Raw genomic sequence first — 16,693 nt, 5'->3', positions numbered from 1 at the left:
ATTTGAGTCTGGTGAGACACACACTCACACACAAATTACACGGAGCCGGTTTGTTACAAATAGGCAGCAAGGGAAGAAGTCTTGGATTCACTGTGAGCCGATCCCCCAAAGCTCTGGAAAGCTGCCCAGGGCAGATGAAATCCTAACTGTGCGTGCCCTACTTTGCACTGCAGCTGAGGGACCCTGAAAAGCAGCCCACCCCAGGTTAAGCACTGCAGGGGCCGTGTGACTCACTGGGCAAGGCTTTGATGACGCCCTGCTTCCAGGGGAGCGAGGAAAGCCGCTGTCCAGGGCAGGCAGTCCCCCATCTCAGGCTGTTACATTCTCAGCACATTCTGCAGTTATTCTTGAGAACTGCAGTCAAGAAAGAGGAGAGAACTGGGTTGGTCCAAGGCCGAATGGAGATGGCGCCTGCAGGGATTACCTGAGTTGGACGATGTATATGCTGCTCTCACAGCAGACCTGCCAATGGTTGTATTTGTGATTAAACTGTGCTCAGGCCACACCCACCAATTCTAGGACTTCCTGGACCTCCTGAGTCCTGGGAGGAAGCAGCTGGCTGTCTCGCAGCACCCTGATGGGCTGTGCTGGGGACACACTGTGTGGGCAGGGTTGAGGGGACCATGGGGATCCTCTTCGTGGAAGGCACAGGGAGGTACCCAAGTCCTCAGAGAGAGCAGGGTGGGCGGGGCTGGCAGGAGCTGTGGCTGGTGGGGGAGGGGAGAAAGACCCCTGCTGAAGCCAGGGCAGGAAAGGGCAGGAGGAAGGACCGTTCCACCCCCAGTCTCCTGCCAGGCCTCCTGCTGACCGGGCATGCCATCCTCAGCCCGAGGGGCTCCAGCTCGGGGTGGAGAAGGAAGGCAGGTGGGCTGTGCTGGGCCAGTAGTAACCAGCCACCATAGGTGAGTGGGACAGTAGGGCTGCCACATGGGGTGACTGGAGTTTGTCCTGTCTGGGGCACCAGACTCCTTGAGGGGTAGCCAGTGGTGCTGCCAGGTCAGTGGGGCCTTGACATGGCAGCGCCCGGGGCATCCTGCTATGGATGAGGCCCACACTGGGGATAGACGTGGGTCATGGCTACACAGGGACACCAGGTCTGGGTCAGTGTTTGGAGGCAGTGAGCATTCTGGCCCTGGGGACCTGTTGTCTCCCAGGTCAGTGGGTTTCCTTGACAGTCAGGCATGGCCTGGGCAGCTTCGTGCGCCCGGGGCTGGGGAGCAGCTGAATTTGGATGCCCCAACCATAGGCTTTTCTCTGGCTTCTTTGTGATGTTCTTAGATTCCTGCTGTTGAAGCAGGGAGGCCAAGGCTTTCCTGGACAGCTGGTCCAGGAGAGGCCAGGGCCCAGAGTGGCACCTTGAGCATCTAGCCCTAACCCCTGAGCTCTCCGGCATCTGTCTAGCTGGAGTCCACATGTGGCTACCACCTCCTGGGGATTTGCTGAGATCTGGAAGGCAAACCTATGGGGTCCCTATGGCTGAGTGCTGGGTCAGTGGGGAGCAGAGACCTGGCCGCATGGGGTGTTCAGAGCCCAGCTTGTGTCCTGGGGATAGTTGCTGGGGGGAGGCAGGTGGGGGTGCAGGACTGGGCTCCACTCCAGCTGGGCATACTTGGGGGCAGTGGCTGGTCCTTTCTGGTCTGACCATGCTGCCTGTCCTTCTGTCTGTCCTGCCCACCTGTCCCACAACCTGCCTGCTCCTGTCTTTCTCCTCTGGAGCTTGCCCAAGACTGTGATGCTGCTGTCCTGGAGTGACAAGGTATCCTTTTAAGGTCCTCCAACTGCAGTATTTACGTCATATCTTGGAAGCAAGGGTGTAAAAGGGATCCAGGCCTGGCCTCTCCCACCCCCTCCCTTTCCCCACATAGATGCCTCCCTGGCCTCCAGTGATGTGACCTTGGTTATTAGTTACCTTCCTGAGTTCCAGCCTCCTTGTCTGGGTCAAAGGTATCGTACAGGATGACCTCACAGAGGGCTCTGATGAGCAGTGCTGTGTGCAGGGCTGGGGGCCCACTCCTTCCAGGGGCAGCCCATGATGGCCAGGCACCGGGAGCCATCGGAACTGCTGGGAGACACTCCATGGTCATCGTATGCAGGGCTCAGACGGGGGCCGAAGGGCAGGGCCTGGGCTCTGTAGTGCACTACAGCTCTCCTGCCCTCTGTGTCCAGTGTGCAGCTCCCACCTGCAGCCACATCCTGTGATAAGGACCAGGTGTTGAATGAATCAACAATTTCATCAACTTTACAAAATTAGCTCTGAATGAGTCAATTCTGCTTTGTACTTTTGAACTTATTCAGGACTGCTTTGTTATTGCATATTTTCTCTTGCCTTTTTTGAAAATGCTTGTTCAGTAGTCATCTAATTTCCTAAACTGAATGTTTTTATTCTGGGCTTTATTTCTGATTTCTTTTAACAGTAAAAACTTTCACTGCTATGAATTTAACTTTGAGAAAATATTGACATGGTATGATTTTAAAAGACATTCCTACTGGATTTTAGTTTATTCTTTTATAATTTTTATTTCAAAACTTTTAGCAAGGTAAGGGCTGGGCGCCTGGTGACTCACATCAATCCTAGCATTCTGGGAGGCTGAGGTGGGAGGATTGCTTGAGGTCGGGAGTTCGAGACCAGCCTGAGCAAGAGCGAGACCCCTGTCTCTACAGAAAATAGGAAAATTAGCCAGGCGTGGTGGTGGCACCTGCAGTCCCAGCTACTCGGGAGGCTGAGGCAGGAGGATTGCTTAAGCCCAGGAATTGGAGGTTGCAGTGAGCTATGATGACGCCACTGCACTCCAGCCAGGGTGACAGAGTGAGACTCTGTCTCTCAGAAAAACCCAACTTTAACAAGGTGACTAGTTTTTCATATTTATATCAATTGATTCCCTTTGTTGTGCACGTTTTACTGAGGGACACTTAAAAACTTAAGATTTAATTTTAAAATGTTGCATAAGGCTGCCAGATGCAAATCAAAGAGAGAGAGTTTGGCAGGTTTCTAAACGTTAACTCCTCTGGCTCATCAGTCCTGCCTGCAAGCTGACTGGAGGGTGAGCCCAGAGCCCGCGGGGTTAATTTAGCTCTAAGTCACGAGCAAGTTGAGATTATAATTGTTTGCTTCACACTCTGCATATTTAGAGATGGAAATTTAGTACCAAAAATTTTCTTTCAGAGTCTATTAATCAGGAAAAATTAAATTTTGTGAGTTGTGTTAATTAATTTCCTGGGACCCCTGCCTGGAGGTGTCAACCTCTCATGGCCTTGGGGTCTGGGGTGCTTTTGATCGAGGACATGAGGGACACACAAGGAACTTTGAATTCTTCCCTCTGAAATACATCCTGAGGGGCTGAAAAGCAGCTCAGGGCAGGCCTTTTGTGTTTCAGCAATGCTTGTTCCTTTTCCCCGAGTTCTCTTCATTTCTTCTGCTGTGTGTGTGTGTGTGTGTGTGTGTGTGTGTGTTTGTGATTACGGCTCTCTCTTCAGTAATGGTCACCACCTTTGGAGGTCTGGTTTGAAGGTCTTTAAGTTAATGAAATCGAGGTCAAACCAGAGCGGGTGCTGAGCAGGCTGGCTGCTGTGCCAAGGTGCCCTCTCGCTGGACAGTGTGACGCAGGTTTGGAGAATGTTATCACTCAGGGTTGGTGTTGGGTGGTGGGGACGTTAGCGCCTGTCCCATTCCCAGGGTGGGGGAGGGGTTGGTTTCAGACCTGCTGTTCGGGATGCCCCTTTCCCACCAACAGTCAAGCAGTCATCCTGTCGGAGCCCACGGTCATAGATATCACAGTGATTTTCCCCAAATCAGAGAGGACCACAGTGACATGGAAGGTCATGTAAATGCTGAGCATTTGCTCAGAGGTGGTTAACTGCTGCCATGCCCAGGCCCAGAGCCCAAGGGGGCACTGTCTGGGTGGATGGGGGCCCACAAGGTCTGTTAGGGAGGCTCGAGCCAGCCCCGAGAGCAGCGTCTTGAGAGTTGTACAAACCCATAATGTCGGTTTTACTTAGCGGCTTCACTAGATGACCATCATGGCACGGCACAGGTGAGGACACAGCAGTGGCTCTGCTCACCTGGGGCCCTCTTTAGTGGATGCTGTGGCGGCTGCAGGGTCTGAGGTGAGGGCAGCTTCCAGCCTGCTCCTGGCTGGTCTGCAGTAGGTCTGCACCAGCTTCCTCGGGCAGTCATGACAAAGTACCCCAGACTGGGCAAGTTAAACAGTAGAAATATATTGTCTCACAGTCCTGGAGGCCTGAAGTCTAAGACTAAGGTGTGGGCGGGGCTGGTTCCTTCCAAGGCCCCTCCGCTTGCTTGCAAACGGCTGCCTTCTCCCTGTGTCCTCACATGGTCATTCTTCCATGTGTGTGTCTGTGTCCCAGTCTCCTCTCCTTTGAGGACACCAGGCATATTGGATTAGAGCCCACCCTCATGATACAACCTCTTTAAAGATCCTGTCTCCAGATACAGTCACATTTTTAGGTCATGGGTTAGGGCTTCAATGTATGAATTTGGGGGGACACAGTTTAGCCCATAGTAAGAGCACAGTGAATCCACCCCATCTGGCCCCACAAGCCAGCCCTGCCAGCAAGAAGGCCTGGGCAGTGTGATTCGCCCAGTGACCCCCTCAGTTTATGAGGACCCAGCCAAACCCTGTGGACTGTATTTGGGGAGGCTCTAATGGGGAGGCTGGGGTGGAGGCCACAACCTGGGCCCCATGGGCACCTGGGACCCCTGAGCAGCTTCGGTGTTTTCAACCTCTGAGCTTGTGCTTTCCTGGGAGCATCGTGGCATGAGCACCCTTCTCTCGGGGATACCGGGTGTTTGGTAATGTTCTTTTCCAGTGGGCAGCTTTGTGCAGGTGGGGCAGGGAGGTGAGGGGGGTGTTGAAGGAGTGTGGCCTGGATTGAGACGAGCTCACCGCTGTCTCAGGGCCACAGGCCGCATGGGAGCTGCTGAAGTGGTGCAGGCTCAGCCCTGTCCAGCGGCAGCCCGTCCACCCCAGCGGCAGAGACCACAAGGAGGACCCGAGCTCGGGTGGTCACCACCTGACAACTGCCTGAGCACTGGGATCCTGGAGGTGGAAGACCATGAGCACCGCTGTGTTTGATCCCATTGCAGACACCAGTTCCTTGGTGGCTCTTCTCCATGGGGCGGCAGGACGTGGCACCTGCATCTCACCTGCCTACAAGCGTGTGGTCAAACCTGTGAGATTTCTGCTCTAAAGCAGAAGGTGGAATCCCCTTTCCCGAGTGGCATCTTTCCTCCAGCTGGCACTAAAGCTAGTAGCCTCAGCTAGCAGCCGAGAGTCGTCAGGTTCTAATGGTTCTGTCTTCATAGAGTTAAGACAGGAGGGGGTGGGCACGGCCTGCAAGGGATGGAAGTCGCCTACAGAGAGATGGTGGAGAAGTTTGAAATGATGCCTCCGTAATTATACCTGAGAAGCACGGCCCTGGGTACTGGGCTCCCAGTGTCATTCCCGTGGTGTTGCTGCCTTGCTCCTGGGTAGAGAGCTGCGTGTGCTTAAAACCACACAGTGCCTTCTCAGTGGGGTGGCCTTTGGGTGGCCACAGGGCTGAATGTGTCCCCCAGACAGGCTTTGCTTGTCCTGGGCTCTCTTTCTTCTTCCTTGAGCCCTTCCAAGTGTGCGTGGGTGGCGTGCCCTTTCCTGTCCTCCACTGGCCCTACTGCTCCCTCAGTCTTCCTGCCTCCTTTTTGTTGCCTGCCCGGCCCTGAAGGTATGAGCCTGCACCCAGGTGGGGGGCAGTTAGAGAGAGTTTCTGGTCCTTTTGTCCAGGCTGACTTTGCCCCTTCCCCAGCTTCTACCCTAAAGCACTGAGGAGGCCCCCTGAGGAGGACAGAAAATGGGCCTGCTTTGGACCATGAATTCAGGGAGCCGGTATGGGGCAGCATGGCGGGGGCAAGACCCCAGGGCTGAGGGACACCAGCCTGCTCCACACCTCCCACTCCAGGCCCTCACCCCGGGCTGATCACACGTGCACACATGCACACTCTGGCTTTCACACACACATGCACACACACAGATGCTTACATGCACGTGTGCATGTGCACAATGTACCTATTCACACTCACATAGTCATGCACACAGATGCATGCACACGTGCGCACTCACATGCATACACACTCATGTGCTCACACGGTAGTTGTTTGCAGTCTCTCCATAGCACGGAGGAGGGAATGTGTGGGTGAGCTGAGGGGATGTGCGTGCAGTCCTCGGAGGCTCAGTCCCCTCCTTGGTCCATCGTGGGGTGGGTGACAGCCTTGGAGCCTGTGATGGGCAGGGCTTCATGTGCAGCTCCATGGCCACCGTCAGCCTTTCACGCACCTGCAGCGTTGCTGAGCCTTCTCCTCTGCTAGCCAAGCAGAGGCACTTGGTGTGAATATTTGGTCTGTTTATACGGGGCGAGGTTTTTGGTGCCAGGACAAAGACTGATTCTGAGTCACTCCCTGGGTGGGTTTGGGCATGGCCCTCATGGTGCCCTCTTTCTCAGAGCAGAGATTTAGGTCCCTGGTGGCAGCATCTTTGGTGCCCTAAATTCAGTGCCTGGCCTGTTTGCTGGGCCAGATGGTGTCTTGTCAGCAAGCAGTGGTCGGGGCTGCAGGAACACACGGGAGAGACTGTGAAGGCCTCAGTCCAGCTGGGACACAGCGTACCAGGCGGCGGGGGGTAGGGGTGGGGTCTGGGTCTGTCCCACTCCCGGCCGCGTTCCTGGTCTAGCCAGCTCCTGGCAGAGTGGGTGCTTTGAGCATCCATCGGGCGAATGAGTGAGTGAACAGAGGGCTCTGCCTTGGCCTCCTGCAACAAGTCTCGGGGGGGCTTCTCTCAGACCCTGCCTGTCACACGTCCACCTGGCCAGTCACTGGAGCTGGGCCTCAAGACGCTGTGGCAGACCCTGTGCTATCTCTGTCCACCTGGGAACTGTCGGGACCTGGGCAGCCCCTAGCCTTTCGGGGTCTCCTCTCCCTGCCCCAGGGCTCTGGGCCAGCATGTCAAGCTGCCCAGGAGAGTCAGGACTGGTGGACGCTGGCGACCGTGGACAAGGTCGCGTAGACGGGAGGGGCAGAGGCCAGAGTGAATTGAGGAAACAGGCTCAATTGAGCAGGCAATTGAAAGAAGAAGGGAAACTGAAAATTATGAAAAGAAGCTCCCTTATCATATTTAACAAACCGTAGGTGATAAACACAACCGTGTGCTAATTCTTAGGTAGAACCAAGAGTGAACCGTGTCAATTTTGTGCCGTGTGTGCGCACACGTATGTGTGTATGTAACATTGCCAGCAAATTTGAACTCGTGCGTGATTTGGTGTATTTCCCTCTCCTTTGTCTTTCTCTGTGATTATGAAAAGTCCTTTTTATAAAAATATTTTCGAGGGCTTCATCACTTTTCCAGTGGGCTTCTCTTACTCCTTGGAACTCAGATCCAAGGGAACAAGCAAAGGCCCCGAGGCGGGTGTCCTTGCAGTGTGTAGGATGGAGAAGGTGGTGGGCTGGGGCAGAGTGGACTGGGGGAGTGGGCCACGGGCTGAAGGAGGGGGTGGGGAGCCTGGATTCTCTGCCTGAGGGTGGCGATTGCACTTCAAGACCCAGGACCGGAACACCCTATGTATTTGGTAGAAGGGGAGCCTCTGAGTTTAAGGTTTCCTGCCACAAAGCACTGGCATTTCCTGGCATTTTGGACACTGGGCTGAGAAGTTTCTGGAGAATAGGGAATGGAAAATTGTCAATCATTCTTCATTTAAGTGGAGTAAAATATTATTGTGTTACTCTGGGCTGCTTCTTTTAGTGGCTGTCTTTGGCATCTTAGTTTAGTTTTGTGAATAAACCATTTCCACTAGAGCTGATGTCCCCATCCTGAGGGCTAGGACCCACTCTTCTGAGCCCTCTTCTGTGGGCTCTCGTCAGTGGGGGTTTGAGGACCTCGGCCCTGGGGTGGAGCCAACAGTCTGGCTTCCCCAGAGCCTCGGGCAGCCTTCTACGAGGAGGGCACAGCCATGGGTGGGACACAGAGGGACCTGGGATGCCAGGTTGAGGGGCAAGCAGGAGGTCTCAGCCGAGCCTTAGCTGTGTCCCCACAGGCCCTGGCATGAAAAGCTGCTGGGAGAGCCACTGCTGCTCAGGGTGGAAGGTCTGAGGACAGGCCACCGCTGATGCCCACTCCAGCTGCCCTCGGGCAGTGGGCTGGCTGCCCACTCACACGCCCAGCCCCTTTCTCCCACAGAGGTCGGACCCGCAGCTGCTTGCCCGGTTCTACTATGCAGATGAGGAGCTGAACCAGGTGGCCGCGGAGCTGGACAGCCTGGACGGGCGCAAGGACCCCCAGCGGTGCACGCTACTTGTCAGCCAGTTCCGCTCCTGCCAGGTGAGCTGCGACGTTGGGAGGGCAGGAGGCCCGGGAGGGCTTGGACAGAGTGTCTGTCCTCGGCTGACTGAGGGAGGCTTTGTCACCTGCCACATCCAGTGGGGACGTTCTCAGGGCTGACCTAGGCCAGGCATCGGAGAAACCAGACCAGGAGGAGGGCTGTCCTGGCTGCACAGCGAGGGGTAAAGAGCCAGGCTGGAAGTGGCCAATTGCACGGACACGCGGGAGAGCAGAAGTGGGTGGGAGCAGGCAGTGCCTGAGCCAGGGAGAAGGGCTGGGGCTGCCCGGGGCTCTGCATGCCCAGTCGGGTTCGCCGTGGCGGTCGCACTCTGCTGCTGACTCATGGTGCTGCCAGCTTCTGCTGCATAATTCAGAGATGGCCCTGGAAGCTGCTGCTAAAAATATCTCGGCCAAGGTTTTCTTCTCAGCATACCAAACATTCATGAGGCATTTCCCCCACAACAGCAAGTGGCATGGTGCAGAATTTTGTCAAGTGATAATTGAGATTTTTCACAAAGTTCCAGAATGTTCTCCGTGTATTCTGCCCACAGGTCTTGCTGGATCCTTGCTGCACTGGGAGGTGGGGGGGGCGGTGACACGCGCCCACCCAACAGGGGAGCCCACCATGCGTCACTGTGGTCCCGAGGGCCCCACCCTCTGTGGCCTCCTCAAGGTGGCCGAGCTGGTGGCGCCTGGCCTGGTCCTGCTCCAGTGGGGCCTCAACAGCGCTAGAAACCCGTCTGTGGCCAGAACGGCTCTCTGGCCATCTCAGGCTTTGGGTTCTTTTTTAAGCAGTTAAGTGGCAGCCTCCCCACTGCGTGTCTATTCTGATGTTCACACAAGCGTCTCGGGCGCAGGTGCCTCTGCAGGCCTAGGAGCTCACACTGAGAACTGCCCTGTGAGAAGGGTCCGAAGGGAGTGACTTAAGTACACATGTTCTTCTCCTTGTTGCTCACCTCTACGAAGGGACCATGAGGGCATGGAGATTGCCAGACCACTTGGCATCATCTGACTCAGGGTGGCTGCTTCTTCCTCGATGCTCTCTGTCCGCTCAGCTCCAGGACTCGCGCCTGCTTGCCTCCCGCCCCACCGGTCACTTCTGCTCTTGCCCTTTGTGGTCCTCCTTCCCCAGCCACTTATGTTCTGGTCCTCAGCCTCTTCCTGTGCCCTCCGTGGCAGCCTCCCTCTGCTCCTGGCCATGAGCACCGTCTGTGCTGACCACCCCAGGCAACCCTCTCAGCCTCTCCTCCTCCCAGATCCAGCGTGCTCCCCAGCAATCCTCCCAGCTCCCCCAGCGACGTCTCAGCCTCTCAGACCCAATGTGCCCAGAATTAACCCTAGTCCAGTTGACCCTTGAACTAGGTTTGAACTGCAAGGGTCCATTTATACATAGGTTTTCTTCCAACCTAACAGAGTTCGAGGGATGCAAAACCCACATACAGGGAGGGACAACTTTTCCTATGTGCGGTTCCGCAGGCTGACTGTGGCACTCAAGCGTGGGCAGGTTTGGATATACGCAGGCGGTCCTGGAACCATCCCCTGTGTGTACCTAGGGATGACTATATTTCATGTCTTTTCATGATGTTATAAATGGCATTACTTTTTAAATTTCAATTTTCAGTTGTTTGGTGCTAATACATGGAAAAGCAGTTGACTTATGGATATTGATCTTGTATCCCAAAACCTTTCTGTAGGAATATAGATAAAAACAGCTTTTCCTACTCTCTCCCCTCACAGTCACTCAACGCTCTATGACCAGATGTGGGGGTTTTTCCACACACCAAGCAATTCTCCAGCAGACACCAGCTGGGCGTCCTTGAGTTCGCCTCAGTTCTGACCCTCTCTACCTGGAGGTAGCCTCAGCTCCCACAGGCTGAGGGCTCAGCCCCACAAAACTGCTCTCACTTCAAACACAGTCCCAAGCCCTGGGTGTGGCCTGTGTTTCTGACCAATTGGCTATAGGTTGGGGTTCCCATGACCCACTCCGGGGGTTTGATTAATTGGCTAGAGCAGCTCACAGAAATCAGGGAAGCTATTTCTATTTGCCAGTTTATTAATAAAGGATATGGATGAATAGCCAGATAGAAGAGAGGCAGAGGGCAAGGTCTGGAAGGGTCCCAAGGGTAGGAGCTTCTCTTCCTGTGGAGCTGGGGTACACCACCCTCCTGGCAGGCAGGTGCATTCGCCAACCTGGAAGCTCTCTGAACCCAGTCCTTTGGGTTTTTACCAAGGCTTCATTAAGTAGACACAATTGATTACATCTTTGGCCCTGGGTTATCAATCCAACCTTCAGCCCTTCTCTCCTCCCCAGAGGTTGAGGGGTAGGGCTGAAAGTCTTTCGAGAGACCAGCTGTCACCAGTCACCAGTCATCACATTACCATACAGAAGACACTCATCACTCCAGAGAGTCCAAGGGTTTTTAGGAGCTGTGTGCCAGGAAATGGGAAGAAGACCAACTATATATTCTACAATATCATACTTTCTAAATTTACTTATTAGTTCTGACAGCATTTTTTGTAGATTCCATTAGATTTTTTTGCATAGATGATCATGTTTTTTGCAAATAAAAATATCTTCACTTCTTCGTTTCCTATCTGGATGCGCGTGCACATGTGTGTGTGTCTGTGTGTGTGTGTGTGTGTGTGTGTGTGTTTGCCCTGTTGCACTGGCTAGAAATCTGATACAATGTGTTGTGTATGACAGTTATGGCATCACAAAACCAAGGGTAAGCTGTGTCAAGCTGCCAAAAGTTTGAATCCCATGCTAATATATACATTCAGGCTTCTCACCATAGCTGTTCTTAGAGTTACAATTATCTGTCACTGAAAGAAACTTTGGGCTCATCTGGTCCAACTCTCTTATTTCATGAATTAGAATACTAAATCCACTCAGACTAGGTGACTCATCTATAATCATATGCAATAAACAGAAAACAAGGGGTTATTTGCTGGATGCCATTGCAGTAAAAGGTCAGGGTGGTTTGAACTCTTGGTGTATCAGAGAATGATAGAAGGCACGTTATTTTAGTTCCCCCGTAGAAAGAGGATGCTAGAACCAGCTGGGTATCACAAATATGTCAAAAAGATCAAAGACAGAATTTGGCCCTGCTGTTAATGAAAATAGATTTAAAAAAAACACACAAGAGATCTGCTACACTACTAAGAAAATGTGGAAGCTGTATCAGCGGCTTGTAGTCCTCACTGAGCAGCAGATAGATGCCAGGCCCCAGTCCCAGAGATTCTGCCCCACGTGGTCCAGGAGGAACCTCAGCATACATTGTGTGATTTTTGAATGTTAAAAAAAAAATTACCTGTGCAATCCTGGGATAAATCACTTGTTCATGATACATTATCCTTTTTATGTATTGTTGAGTTTAATTTCCTAAAATTTTGTTAAGAATTTTTGGATCAATGTTCATGAGGGATATTGGTCCATAGTCTTTGTCTGATTTTGGTATCAGGATAATGTTATACTCATAGAAGAGTTGGGAAGTATTCTTTCTTAAAATTTTTTTTTTTTTTTTTTGATACAGGGTCTTGCTCTGTTCCCAGGGCTAGAGTGCAGTGGTGTCATCATAGCTCACTGCAACCTCAAACTCCTGGGCTCAAGCCATCCTCCTGCCTTAGCCTTCTGAGTAGCTGGGACTACAGGTGCCACCATGCCTGGCCAATTTTTCTATTTTTGTAGAGACAGGGTCTCACTTTTGCTCAGGCTTTTCTTGAACTCCTGGTGATCCTCCGGCCTTAGCCTCCCAAAGTGCTAGGATTACAGGTGTGAGCCACCACATCCGGCCCTCTCTTCAATTTTTTGTAAGAGCTTGTGTAGAATTGGTGTTATTTCTTCCTAAATGTTTGGTGAAATTCACTGTGAATCTATCTGGACCTGGAGTTTTCTTCATAGGAAGGTTTTTAACTACAAATTTAATTTCTTGAGTAGATATAGTGTTTTTAACATTATCTTTTTCTTCTTGAGAGAGATTGTCTTTCAAGAAATTTCATCTAAGTTTTTGAATTTATTGGCATAAGTTGTTTTTGATATTTCCTTGTAATTGTTTCAATATACGTAGGATCCATAGTGAAGTCACTTCTCTCGTTCCCATTATTGATAAGTTATATCTTCTCTGTTTTCTTCCTGAACTATGTTGGTAGAATTTTATCAGTTTTATTGATCTTCTCAAAGGAACTGTTTTTGGCTTCATTGATTTTCTCTTTCATTAAATTTCTATTCTGATTGTTATTATTCCCTTTCTTCTGCTTGCTTTTGGGTTTCATTTGCTCTTCTCTTTCTAGTTTCTTAAGGTGGATGCTGAGGTCAGGGAAAAATGAACTTTCTGCTTTTCTAATGTAGACAGTTAGTGTTTAAATTTCTCCCTAATTGTTGCTTTAGTGGCATTCCATAGATTTTGATGCATTGTATTTTCACTTTCATTCCATTCAAAATTTTTTCCAATTTCCTCCTTGATTTCTTCTTTGACTTGTGAGTTATTTAGAAGTGTGTTATTTAATTTCCAAATATTTAGAGATTTTTCTGAAGATATTTCTGTTAATGATATCTAATTTAATTTCATTGTGGTCAGAGCATAAACTTTGTATGACTTGAATTATTTTTAAATTTATTGAGGCTTGTTTTATGGCCTAGAATTTGGCCTTTCTTGGTATGTGTTCCATGTCCAATTGAGAAGCATGTGTATTCTGCTGTTGTTGAGTAGTGTTCTATAAATGTCAACCATGTCAAGCTGGTTAATAGCATTGTTAAAATTTACTGTATCCTTGCTGATTTGCTGTCTACTTTCTGTGTCCTATCAATTATTGAAAGAGGGGCATTAAAATTGCTGACTGTAAATGTGGATTTGTTTATATTTTCTTACTTTATGCAGTTTGAAGCTCTATAATTAGATTCATAAACGTTAAGGATTGTTATATGCTCCTAATAAATTGATCCCTTTATCATTATGAAATGATTTTCTTTATCCTTGATGGTGTTCTTTGTTCTGAAAGCTACTTTGATATCCATATAGCCACTTTGGTTTTCTTTTGATTGGTGTGAGCATGGTAAAACTCTTTTATCCTTTTATTTTTAACCTATTTGTGTCTTTGTGTGTGTCTTTGTATGCTATCTTGTAGGCAGCATATGGGTGGGTCTCACTTCATTATGCTATCTGAAAATTTCTGCCTTTTAGTTTGGGTATTTAGGTCATTTTTGTTTAATATGTCTTTGATACGGTTAGACTTAAGTCTGTCACCTTGCTAGTTGTTTCTTGTCTGGCCCATCTCTTCTTTGTTTCCTCTTTCCTATTTTTCTTCCTCCTTATTGATTAATTGGCTCCAATTTTATCCTGTCTTATAATTTTTAATGTATTCTATCTTTTTTTATGATTCTGCCCCATTCCTCCTTATGGGACTTGAATTACATGCATATTCAACCTGTTGAAGTTGTCCTACAGCTCACTGATGATCTGTCCTGTTATTATTATTATTTTATTATTATTATTTTCTCTGATTCACTTGGATAGTTTCTACTGCTATGTCTTCAAGTTTGTTGTTCTTTTCTTCTGAAATGTCTACTCTGAGGTTAATTCATCCAGTAAATTTTGTCATCTTAGACATTGTAATTTTTTTTACGTTTTTATCTCTAGAGATGGAATCTTGCTATGTTGTCCGGGCTGCTCTTGAACTCCTGGGCTCAAGCAATCCTTCTACGCCAGCCTCCTGAGTGGCTGTGATTACAAGCACAAGCCACTGTGTCCAGCAGACATTGTAATTTTCATCTCTAAGAGATCAGTGTATGTCCTTTTAATTTCATCATTGTCTCTGCTAAACTTTTTGAACACATGGAAATCAGTTGTCATCTGTGTCAAGTCTGGGTTGATTTTGATTGATTGATTTTTCTTTTATTAATAGTCATGAGTCACGTTTTCTTAATTCTTTGCAAGCCTGTTAATTTTTTATTGGATGCCTAACATTGGGAATTTTACCTTGCTTAGGGCTATTTTTGTATTCCTATAAATATTTTTGAGCTTTGTTCTGTGATGCAGTTTTGTTACTTAGAAACACCTTACTCCTTTGGATCTGATTTTTTAAGGTATTAGGCAGGATCAGAGCTGTGTTTAGTCTAGAGCTAACTATTCTCCACACTAGGCAAGATGCTTTTGGGTACTCAACCTGGTGCCCTGAGAATTATGTGCTTTCTGACTGCTCCAGGCCTTGGAGCGCCCTGACACCACTCCCTCAAATCCTTCAGGCACTTGTTTCCCAGGCTTAGGCAGTCTCCTCACAGGCATGTGTTCATCAATTTTCTACTGAATCCTCGAGGGCACCCTCCCCAGAGCTCCAGAGTCCTCTTTCTGTGCAGCTCTCCCCTCTCTTGTACTCTTGAACTCTGTCCTCTGAATTCTAGTTGACTGGATTCCACCGGCTTCCCATTCCCTGTTCCATGACTTGAAACTTTCCTCAAGGCAGCGAACCGGGCAGTTGTGGGGCTCACCTTGTTTGTTTGTCTCCTGCCACTGAGGGATCACTGTCCTTCATTATATGATGTCCAGTGTCTTGGCAGTCGTTGCTATTGTTGTTTGCAGTGGGTAAAGTGGGTTTCTGCTACTCCATCTTGGCTGGACTTAGAGGTCCCAGCGAATGTTTGTTGGGGAGTACTTTTCATTAGGCATTGCTCTCTTGGCCTCACGACTGAATGACAAAAGACCCTTCCCTCAGGCAGCTGATGTTCTGGCAGAGCAGGCAGGGTGCGCAGTGAGTCCAAGCACCGCCTAGAAGGCTCCCCGATCTTGAGCAAGCTGTGCCTCCTCACTGAGCCTCCGAGCACTGCCTGCTGTCATTATCACCATTGTTTGCTCATTAGTTTGTCGCATCTTGAGTAAGGGACCTTCCTACCCAGAAAACCTTTTAAGAAGAAGTGACAATAGTACCACTTGATGTTGATTGAATTTTATTTTTACTTTTTGTATTATAAAGGCTTTATATTGCAAAACTTCCTTCAGAGGTTCATGTATGTTGACTCCTTGGATTAGAAAGGTTGGGCTTCCCTGCTTGTAGTGATTTTTCGTATCTGCTTCCTAAGAAAAATGAAACTCAAGCTGCAGAGGGCAAAAAAGAGGGAAGTTGAGATTTAAAATTGCCGAGGGTGAGAGTGTCAATTAGTGTGATCTTTCTGGAAAGTAATTTGGCAGAATGTAATTAGAGCATATAAATGCAGTTTACACTCTTGACTTTGTAATTCCATTTCTAGAAATCGGTGGGTCCTAAGGAAGTAATCCAAAATTTAGAGCATTGTGCACCGTAGTGATGGTAGCATTATGTGGTGTAGAGAATTAGAAACATCATAAGTGTCCCGCAACAGTGAGAGGAGCGAGCTGATGGGGTGGCCCATATGCTGGAACCTTATGTAGCCATCCATCAAAAGCTGGATTTGTGAAGAGTTGTCATAATATGTTCCAACCGTGAGTGACAGGTGCAGAGTACAAAATTATGCTCACAAGACTCTCTCAGCACTGCTCGAAGACAAAGATTAGAAGGAACTATGCCCAACCTGCAGGAATATTTCCCTAGGGAAATTTTCCTGCTTTTATGCTTTTCCACTGTTTTCAGTTTTCCTATGATGACTGTGCATTAACTTTATATTTAACAAATTAAAGGAAAAAAATTAAGCTTTCAATGTTCTTTAATTCTTCCGAATGAATGGTTGATGTCTAAAGAAAGAATAGAACAATTTAAAAGTAAAGGATGGAATGTAATTTAAGAAGCAATAAAATGGGCTTATTTCTCTTACACACAGAAAGTGTTCAGAACAGCCCATTGTGCTTTGTATTTTGAGAACGAGGAAATAAAGTAAAAGAGTCTTTAACACAAACGTTGCTGTGTATTGAGGCTGGCCAGGGGCCGAGATGGAGCCAAGGGTTTTCCAGGCTTGAGCTTTCATGGTCCCCTCGGCTGCTGGGGATCATTGTCTTCATTTCACAGACAGGACTGGCTGCTCAGAGAAGTGAAGTGGCCTGTCCCGGTGGCACAGCCATGCGGGTTGGAGTCAGGGTCTCCATGTCACGGAAGCTGGTGCCTCTTCAGTGTTACTGATGTGCTGGTTCCAGAGGAGGTGGGGGGGGGACGTTGCCCCTATGAGGGAGCAGGGTCCAGCTGCGCTCGCCTGACCCTAAGTCATGGGTCTGTGCCCCTCACCCTACAGAGGAGTAAACTGAGGTTCAGAGAGTACGAGGGCTTTGCCCGTGTCCCCTGCTTGCTGGCCGTCTGACCCCATGGCTCTGGTGGACACTGGTGTTACAGGAGGCCCTTTTATTCTCACCGGGGCCTGTCCCTCCATTGCA

At 49.5% G+C, this 16,693-nt stretch overlaps 1 protein-coding gene across 1 annotated transcript in view; it reads left to right on the top strand.

The window, feature by feature from the left end:
• Positions 1-16,693, top strand: part of ZFYVE28 (zinc finger FYVE-type containing 28) — a 116,475-nt gene that overhangs the window by 43,973 nt on the left and 55,809 nt on the right. The window contains exon 2 of the mRNA XM_069496013.1: positions 8,223-8,363. Coding sequence (XP_069352114.1) covers positions 8,223-8,363 — 141 coding nt within the window. The remainder of the gene's footprint in view (positions 1-8,222; positions 8,364-16,693) is intronic.

The sequence above is a fragment of the Eulemur rufifrons genome, chromosome 20, assembly GCF_041146395.1.
Source record: "Eulemur rufifrons isolate Redbay chromosome 20, OSU_ERuf_1, whole genome shotgun sequence".
Taxonomy (NCBI): Eukaryota; Metazoa; Chordata; class Mammalia; order Primates; family Lemuridae; genus Eulemur; species Eulemur rufifrons.
This window is presented reverse-complemented; position numbering and strand designations above follow the sequence as displayed.